This window comes from Tamandua tetradactyla, chromosome 22 (assembly GCF_023851605.1).
Source record: "Tamandua tetradactyla isolate mTamTet1 chromosome 22, mTamTet1.pri, whole genome shotgun sequence".
Classification (NCBI taxonomy): domain Eukaryota; kingdom Metazoa; phylum Chordata; class Mammalia; order Pilosa; family Myrmecophagidae; genus Tamandua; species Tamandua tetradactyla.
This window is the reverse complement of record NC_135348.1, coordinates 43,232,216-43,242,097: the sequence shown is the minus strand read 5'-3', so window position 1 is coordinate 43,242,097 and position 9,882 is coordinate 43,232,216. Positions and strand designations below refer to the sequence as shown.

The 9,882-nt window shown below is 51.1% G+C and overlaps 1 protein-coding gene across 1 annotated transcript in view; it reads left to right on the top strand.

Annotated features, from left to right (window-relative positions):
* The first annotated feature begins 751 nt into the window (after nt 1-751).
* The window catches only part of FAT4 (FAT atypical cadherin 4), a 163,816-nt gene continuing 154,685 nt past the window's right edge, over nt 752-9,882 (top strand). Inside the window, exon 1 of the mRNA XM_077140084.1 lies at nt 752-6,086. Coding sequence (XP_076996199.1) covers nt 912-6,086 — 5,175 coding nt within the window. The 5' untranslated portion in view covers nt 752-911. The remainder of the gene's footprint in view (nt 6,087-9,882) is intronic.

The following is a 9,882-nucleotide window of genomic DNA, read 5'->3' as shown; positions in this document are numbered from 1 at the left end:
GGGCGGGGACGCTGCGCGCGGCTCCCGCCCGAGCCCCGCCAGGCGGCACAGACAGGGGGACCTGCGCTCGCGGCGGATGTACAAATGACGGGCTCGCGGGCGGCCCGACCGGGGTGAAGCATGCCGAGGCGCGCTGCCCGGAGCCTGCGCCCCGCCGAGGGCTCGGAGCCGCAGCAGGGGCGGCGGCGGCGGCGGCGGCCGGAGGAGAAGAGGCGGAGGTGATCGCGGCTCGCAGCCGGAGCCGCGGGGCCAGCCCGCCGCCGGAACTCAGCCCCCGAGCCGCCCGCGCTCGGAGCCTGTGCAGGGGCGCTGCCGCTCGGCCGCGGGAGCCGGGCTGGGGGAGAGCCCGCTTCCCCCGCGACTGGGCAAGGAGTTCGGGTCCCCGGGCCCCTCGTCCCCCCCTCACGCCCTCGTCGCCTGCGGCGGTGCTTCCGCACATCACTGTCCACCTTTTCGTCTTCTTTTCCAAGTTTCTTCGCGGTGGGTAAGTTGTAAAGTTTCCGAAGACCATTTTTTTCTCTTTTTTGAAAAATTTTTTTGCAATGATTCCTCGTTTGCCGTAAGTGTAGGCGAGCTGTCCCAACTTCCAGCCACCCGGACGAGAAAGCTGCGACCCTCTGAATTCAAAAGCCAAGCCGAGTGGGGAATCCAGGCGGTCGGGGGAACTGCGCGGGGCTGGCCGAGCGCGGAAGCGCCCCGCCGAATGCCCGCAGCTCCCCGCCGGCCCCGCGCGCTCCCCGGCGCCCTTCGCTGAGGCCCCTTCCTCGGGCTGGGCTGGATCGTCTCGGAAGCCTCAGAGCTCCCGGCCCCAGCGGGCGGCTGGGCTTTTGCCCGGCCTTTTTGGCCCTATAGACGTCCTCCGGCGCAGCTCAGCCCTTCTCTCCGTCACACCGTCCCCGGGGGCCAGGACCATGGAGCCCGCGGCGCAGCGGCCTCCCGGGCGCCCGGGCCCCCCTCCGCCCGCCTTCTCAGTGGCCCGGCTCCTGCGTGTGGCCTGGCTGCTGTCCCTGCTCCCGGGGGCGGCGCGGGGCAGCGCGGCCGAGCAGCGCCAGGTGTTCCAGGTGCTGGAGGAGCAGCCCCCGGGCACGCTGGTGGGCGCCGTCCGCACGCGTCCCGGCTTCACCTACCGGCTCAGCGAGAGCCACGCCCTGTTCGCCATCAACGGCAGCACCGGCGCCCTGTACACCACGGCCACCATCGACCGCGAGCGGCTGCCCAGCGACGTGATCAACCTGGTGGTTCTCTCCAGCGCGCCCACCTACCCCACCGAGGTGCGGGTGCTGGTGCGGGACCTCAACGACAACGCGCCGGTCTTCCCGGACCCGTCGGTCGTGGTGACTTTCAAGGAGGACAGCAGCAGCGGGCGCCAGGTCATCTTGGACACGGCCACCGACGCCGACATCGGCTCCAATGGAGTCGACCACCGCTCGTACCGCATCACCCAGGGCAACGAGGCGGGCCGCTTCCGCCTGGACGTCACCCTGAACCCCAGCGGCGAGGGCGCCTTCCTGCACCTGGTGTCGCAGGGCGGGCTGGACCGCGAGGCGACGCCGCACTACCAGCTCCTGGTGGAGGTGGAGGACCAGGGCGAGCCGAAGCGGCGCGGCTACCTGCGGGTGAACGTGACGGTGCAGGACACCAACGACAACCCCCCGGTGTTCGGCAGCTCCCACTACCAGGCGGGGGTGCCCGAGGACGCGGCCGTGGGCTCCAGCGTCCTGCAGGTGGCGGCGGCGGACGCGGACGAGGGCAGCAACGCGGACATCCGCTACCGCCTGCAGGACGAGGGGACCCCCTTCCAGATGGATCCGGACACGGGGCTCCTCACGGTGCGGGCGCCCCTGGACTTCGAGGCGCGGCGCCAGTACTCGCTCACGCTGCAGGCCACCGACCGGGGCGTGCCCGCGCTCACCGGCCGCGCCGAGGCGCTCATCCAGCTGCTGGACGTGAACGACAACGACCCGGTGGTGAAGTTCCGCTACTTCCCCGCCACGTCGCGCTACGCCTCGGTGGACGAGAACGCGCAGGTGGGCACGGTGGTGGCGCTGCTCACCGTCACCGACGCCGACTCGCCGGCTGCCAACGGGAACATCTCTGTGCGCATCCTGGGCGGCAACGAGCAGCGCCACTTCGAGGTGCAGAGCAGCAAGGTCCCCAACCTCAGCCTCATCAAGGTGGCCAGCGGCCTGGACCGCGAGCGCATCCCGTCCTACAACCTCACGGTGGCCGTCTCCGACAACTGCGGGGCGCCCCCCGCCGCCGCCGCCCGCAGCCGCTCGTCCGTGGCCAGCCTGGTGATCTACGTGAACGACGTGAACGACCACCCACCCGTGTTCGCGCAGCCGGTGTACCGCGTGAGCCTGAGCGAGGAGGCGCCCCCGGGCAGCTACGTGGGCGGGCTGTCCGCCACCGACGGCGACTCTGGGCTCAACGCCAACCTGCGCTACAGCATCGTCTCCGGCAACGGGCTCGGCTGGTTTCACATCAGCGAGCACAGTGGCTTGGTGACCACCGGGCCTTCGGGGGGCCTGGACCGCGAGCTCGCTTCCCAGATTGTGCTCAACATCAGCGCCCGGGACCAGGGGGTTCACCCCAAGGTTTCCTATGCCCAGCTCGTGGTAACGCTCCTGGACGTCAACGACGAGAAGCCGGTGTTCAGCCAGCCAGACGGCTACGACGTGTCGGTGGTCGAGAACGCCCCCCCAGGGACAGAGCTCCTCGTGCTCGGGGCTACTGACTCGGACCTGGGTGACAATGGCACTGTGCGCTTCTCCCTACAAGAGGCCGAGGCTGACAAGAGGTCGTTCCGCCTGGACCCGGTGTCCGGGAGGTTGAGTACTGTCTCCTCCTTGGACAGAGAGGAGCAAGCTTTTTACCCCCTGCTGGTCCTGGCCACGGACCTGGGCTCCCCTCCGCAGTCGGCGGTGGCTCGTCTGAACGTGAGCGTCCTGGATGTGAATGACAACAGCCCCGTGTTTTACCCAGTCCAGTACTTTGCTCATATCCAGGAGAATGAGCCCGGCGGTAGCTACATCACCACGGTGTCTGCCACTGACCCAGACTTGGGACCCAATGGAACTGTCAAATACGCTATATCGGCTGGGGACAGGACTCGGTTTCAGGTCAATGCTCGGAGTGGGGTCATTTCTACAAGAATGGCCCTGGACAGAGAAGAAAAGACAGCTTACCAGTTGCAAATAGTGGCCACGGATGGTGGCAACTTACAGTCCCCCAACCAGGCGATCGTGACCGTCACCGTCCTGGACACTCAAGACAACCCACCCGTATTCAGCCAGGCTGCCTACAGCTTCGTGGTCTTCGAAAACGTGGCCCTGGGATATCATGTGGGCAGTGTGTCTGCCTCTACCATGGATCTCAATTCCAACATCAGTTATCTCATCACCACCGGGGATCAGAAAGGCGTGTTTGCTATCGACCGGGTCACGGGTCAGCTAACCACAGCAAGTGTGATTGACAGAGAAGAGCAATCTTTTTATCAGCTGAGAGTAGTGGCCAGTGGGGGTCCAGTGACTGGAGACACTGTGGTTAACGTCACGGTTAAGGATTTGAATGACAACTCTCCCCATTTCCTTCAGGCTGTAGAGAATGTGAACGTGGTGGAGAACTGGCAGGCGGGTCACAGCATTTTCCAAGCCAAAGCTGTGGACCCTGATGAAGGGGTCAATGGTGTGGTACTCTATAGCCTGAGGCAAAACCCCAAGAACCTGTTCGCTATCAATGAAAAGAATGGTCATATCAGTCTGCTAGGCCCTTTGGACGTCCATGCTGGTTCCTACCAGATAGAGATCTTGGCATCTGACATGGGTGTCCCACAGCACTCCTCTAGCTTCATCTTAACGGTTCACGTCCATGACGTAAATGACAACCCACCCGTGTTTGACCAACTTTCTTATGAGGTCACCCTGTCAGAGGCAGAACCTGTGAATTCTCGATTCTTTAAAGTGCAAGCTTCTGATAAAGACTCCGGGGCTAATGGTGAAATTGCATACAGCATCGCTGAAGGAAATACAGGGGATGCTTTTGGCATATTCCCAGATGGTCAATTGTATATAAAAAGTGAACTGGACCGTGAACTTCAAGAGAGATACATCTTACTGGTTGTTGCTTCTGACAGAGCAGTGGAACCCCTTAGTGCTACTGTGAATGTTACTGTAATTTTAGAAGATGTCAATGATAACAGACCTCTTTTTAATAGTACCAATTACACATTTTACTTTGAAGAGGAGCAGAGAGCTGGGTCACTTGTCGGTAAAGTAAGTGCTCTCGATAAAGACTTGGGGCCAAATGGAGAGATAAGGTATGCTTTTGAAGTGGTGCAGCCAGATTTTGAGTTGCATGCTATTCGTGGAGAAATCACCAATACTCGTCAGTTTGACAGGGAGTCTCTTATGAGGCGGAGAGGGGCGGCAGTGTTTAGCTTTACAGTTATAGCAGCAGACCAGGGGCTTCCTCGGCCTCTCCAGGACCAGGCCACTGTGCACGTTCATGTGAAGGATATAAATGACAACGCTCCCAAGTTTGTGAAAGACTTTTACCAAGCCACGATATCCGAATCAGCACCCAACCTGACACAAGTTTTAAGAGTATCTGCCTCAGATGTGGATGAAGGTAATAACGGACTCATTCATTATTCTGTGACAAAAGGAAACGAAGACAGACAGTTCACTATAGACAGGACCTCTGGTCAGGTGACACTTATTGGTAAATTAGATTACGAAGCAACACCTGCCTATTCCCTGGTCATTCAAGCAGTGGATTCAGGGCCGCTCCCCCTCAACTCAACGTGTACCTTAAATATTGATATTCTAGATGAGAATGACAATACCCCTTCTTTCCCTAAATCGACGTTATTTGTTGATGTTTTGGAAAATATGAGAATCGGTGAGCTGGTGTCCTCCGTTACTGCGACCGATTCGGACGCGGGTGACAATGCTGATTTGCGTTACAGTATTACTGGGACTAACAACCACGGAACCTTCAGCATCAGCCCAAACACCGGGAGTATTTTTCTTGCCAAAAAACTGGACTTTGAAACGCAGTCTTTATACAAATTAAATATCACAGCCAAAGACCAAGGAAGACCCCCCCGTTCGTCGACGATGTCAGTGGTGATCCATGTGAGGGACTTTAATGACAATCCTCCCAGCTTCCCTCCTGGGGATGTTTTCAAGTCCATCGTTGAGAACATTCCCATCGGCACATCTGTTATCTCCGTGACCGCTCACGACCCCGACGCAGACATCAACGGGCAGCTGTCTTATGCCATCGTTCAGCAGATGCCAAGAGGCAACCACTTTGGTATAGACGAAGTCCAAGGGACCATATATACTAACGCTGAAATCGATCGGGAATTCACCAGTCTCTTTGAGTTAACAGTGAAAGCCAACGACCAGGCTGTGCCTGTAGAAATGAGAAGGCATGCTTTGAAAAACGTGACCATTTTGGTGACGGACCTCAATGACAACGTTCCGATGTTTATATCGCAGAATGCCTTTGCTGCAGACCCTTCAGCCGTGATTGGCTCTGTTCTGACCACGATTATGGCCGCCGACCCCGACGAAGGCGCTAATGGAGAGGTGGAGTATGAGATCGTCAACGGGGACACAAGCACCTTTATTGTGGATCGTTACAGTGGGGACCTGAGAGTGGCTTCAGCACTGGTGCCTTCACAGCTCATCTACAACCTCATCGTTTCAGCCACAGATCTTGGCTCGGAAAGGAGGAAGTCAACCACTGAGCTGACAGTCATTGTTCAGGGGTCCGACGGACCTGTTTTTACCCAACCCAAGTACATGACCATTCTGAAGGAAGGAGAACCCATCGGCACCAATGTGATATCAATAGAAGCCGCCAGCCCTAGGGGATCGGAAGCCCCTGTGGAATATTACATTGTTTCGGTCCGTTGTGAGGAAAAGACTGTTGGACGTCTCTTCACGATTGGCCGGCACACTGGCATGATTCAGACTGCAGCTATTCTGGACCGGGAGCAAGGAGCCTGCCTTTACCTGGTGGACGTCTATGCCATAGAAAAATCAACTGCTTTTCCCAGAACCCAGAGAGCAGAGGTAATGATCTTGCCGTCATTTGTTAATTACTTTATGCTGTCCTTTTTAGAAGGATCCTTCTCTTTACATCCACTTTCTATATATTGACTTTCATTACTTATCGCTCGTTTTACAGGGAGGAGCCCATAAAAATGTTCTGTCACAAAAACTAGTAGGAATGACTTCACATTTAGCTTTGATCCGGGTCAAAATCCAGCCATAAACTTTTTTCACCTTATATTTCAGAAATGCAAAAATCGTTATCTGTTTATATGATCCAAATCACTCCACTAAACTAAACAGATCTTGGTAAGGAAGTCTAGTAGAGGATGAGTGATTTCAGAATTAAGAAATCCTTACTCCAGCATGCAGAACTTTGGTAAAAGTCACCATTATATCGTAGCTTTTTTGGGGGGGGGACGGGGCGGGGAGTGGTGTTGGAGGACAGACTCAAGACGGTATTAGCTTTCATAACCTCAGCACTCTTGTCTTGGCAGTTTCTTTATAGACAATGACTAATTTTAATGTGCTGAGCCTAGCTTCGGGAGATTCCTGATTTCATCTGCTTTCACGTTTTAGACTCTATCTTCCGCCTTTGGGTAATCCCTTTTCTTCCCTCTTGAGCTAAAGCGTGTAATGTGCTGTGAATGACCAGGGAGCGGAGACTGCTTCTTGAGACAAGACTGTGCTGCTCGCTGCCAGAGGAGAGGTACAAGTCGTTCTGGCTGCTCGGGGATAGAAATTCATGTTTCATGGCAGAAGCCAAAAGCGTTCCAACTTTGGCTTTCCCTGGGGTATAGTTTAGACTACTACCTCTATGTATCATTGATACATTTTTAATTTGAACTAGTTCCAAAGTGGCTTTGATAATCAACTTGAAATGATATGGCTATACTCTGAAAAGCTCTTGTTTGCCATTTTCTAAGTTCTTTCTCTTCCTCCCCTTCCCTCCCCCGCCAAAGACATTCTAGTGTGGCTCAGCCAAAAGCAAAATATCAAATGTGGTTTGTGATACTTGGCCGTAGCCCAGACACAACATTCTTACGCAGTTGAGGCTCATGTGTTTGCTCTCTCGCTTTCTTTTTTCTTTTGGGGAGATGGGCGATTGTCTCCATTTAAAATGCTCATTCATTACCATTATTTTGAATCTACAGTGATTTTTTAAATGATAGCTAGCTATGTCTGCTCAATGAGGATATTATCTTTTTAAGTAAATTCAAATTGATTTTACATCCATAGCCCTGCCAAATGTCTTCGTTGACCTAATTAGTATTTTTTTAAGATCTTAACATGAGTCTTGTATGTTGAGCTATTTGAGTTAACTCAGACCATTATTTACATGTAATTTTATCTTGATTTGGACTTGTTCCACCCTCAAACCCACCCCCTGTCTCTGCCTCCCTATTCTGGAACTATTTCTTCGATGAAAAGATTTGATTCCTTTGAAAACCAGAATGTTTACTGAAGGCAGGCAATTAAGTCATTCCAAAGTGTAGATGAATTTACTGAACTGTAAATCAAATTTATTATTGGTTCTTGCTTTGTTGAATGCATTGCGTTTTATTAGGACACTATGGAAAAGGAGGATAAACGTCTCTTCTTATCATTAGAATTATTTTGTCATGTTATCCACTCATTAGATGTGAAACAGTTTAATTAAGATTTATTAAATGGTGCTCACATTACAGTAGGCATGAGATTAAAATAATAATTAATTTTTTTTAGTAATAGAAGATGATATAGCTGTCACTTTTTAAGCATCGCATAATATCAATTTGAGAAATTATCATTCTGATTCCCTGTAATCTATTCATTTAAAAATTGGGAGAGGATTCAATATGATGATTTCCTTAAACAACAACAACAAAAAGAACAGTTTGCTAGGGTATCTTTTGAGAACAAAAGTGCTGAAATTGTAAACCGAGTTTCAGTTCCCAAGCTCTTACCACTCTGAAATTAAAAGCAAATGTGCTTCTCCAAAGAATATTGAAAGCAGTAGTCGAGAGCTAGAATTTCATATTATTATTGGTTGTATCTTACAAGTATAAACAGCGAAGTACTTTTCTCCTTCTGCTCAAATATAACTAGTTTACAATGATTCTGCGAAGTTATAAATTACCTCCGGTTGTTCCAGGTGAGTTTTTGTCCAAGTGCAGACTTTGCCACAGTGCATTTTTTTTTTAATTTAATTTATCCATGTGCACTGAGAGGAGTTTGGGTTGCTTTCTCAGGTTTCTGGCCAGAGTCATGGCTGGATCACATTCCATGGGCAAGCACAGAAAGGACCAGTGGGTAAAAAAGAAACCTTTAATCTGCATTATTTCTCTAGCTCTGGCACTTGTGGCAGAGGGCTGATGACTGTGACCCCCATATTGCTTATTCCAGTGATTTGTCCAGTGGTATAACTTCACTTACCCTTTCTCTCATACCTAAAAGTTCAGCATGAATAGAAAGGTCTTTGAAGGACAGCTCTTCAGTTACAGGCACACCATTAATCATCCTTTCATTTGGGCTTTTCAGTCTTAGAAGGGGGCTTGCAGTGTTGATTATGTCAGAATAGCTGATATTAAGTTTGTACCATTTTTCTAAGTGCAGCAAACAATATAGGCACAGTGCTTCCAAAGTATTTCTCTTGCAATATGTGTTGTATAGAAACGTACAATTGAAGAACTTGGTTGGGCCTCACTAAAGTAAAGGGCTTTGTTTGACTTATCTTTGTTATTTCAGGGCTTACCGAGTTACCTGATGTGTGGCGGGTACTCAGCGCATGTTTGTTGGATGAGATAGAGCCAAGGGCAAAACACTGTGTGTACTTATTCCTCAGGAATAAATCAATAGAAAGATGCTGGGAGAAATGGAGAGTGTTAGTACATCTGATCTTGATGATTAATTGAACTAAGACTATACCTGCTGTTGGAATTTTTGAAGACTTTGAAGAGGAAAGTGGAACTTGGGTGCATGGTCTGACATGAAGCTCGGGATTTAAATAGGAGGAAGAACTGTGTATGCATTGTTTTAGTTTCTTAATGGTGCCAGAATGCAATTTACCAGAAATGGAGTGGCTTTTAAAAAGGAAATTAATTAAGTTACAAGTTTATAGTTCTAGTGCCATAAAAATGTCCAAATTAAGGTGTCCAGAGAAGATACCTCAACTCAAGAGAGGCTGATATCTGTCACATGGGAAATCATGTGGCTGGTGTCTGCTGGTGCTTGTTCCTGGTTCTGTTGCTTCCAGCTTCTGATGCCACTGGTTTTCTCTCTAAGCTTTATCGGCGGTCCTACACTAGCTCTTCCAGGACACAATTCAGGATCCGGCTTGCTTAGCGTCTCATGGGAAGGCACAGGTTGACGTCTCCTGGGCTCTGCATCTCCAAATGTCTGTGTCTAGGCATTTGCTCTCTCTGTCAGCACTCCAAGCATCTTCAAATGTTTGTATATCTGTTGGCTCAGAGCTTTCTCCAAAATGTTCCCTTTTTTAAAGGATTCCAGTAAACTAATCAAGACCCATCTGGAATGGGTGGAGTCACATCTCCATCTAATCAAAATGTCCCAACCACAATTGGGTGTCACATTTCTATGGAAATAATACAATCGAAATTTACGCCCTAAACAGTAGATCTGTTCCCACAAGATTGGATGATGAAAGCAAACATGGCTTTCTGTTATACATCACAATTTTAAAACCAATTGTAGTTCTCAAAACCCTTTGGTCTCAGGACCCCTTTACATTCTTAAAAATGATCAGGGATCCCAAGGAGCAGTTTTTTCTAAAGATGGGTTTCATCTACTGATATTTACTTGACTTTGATATTATTGA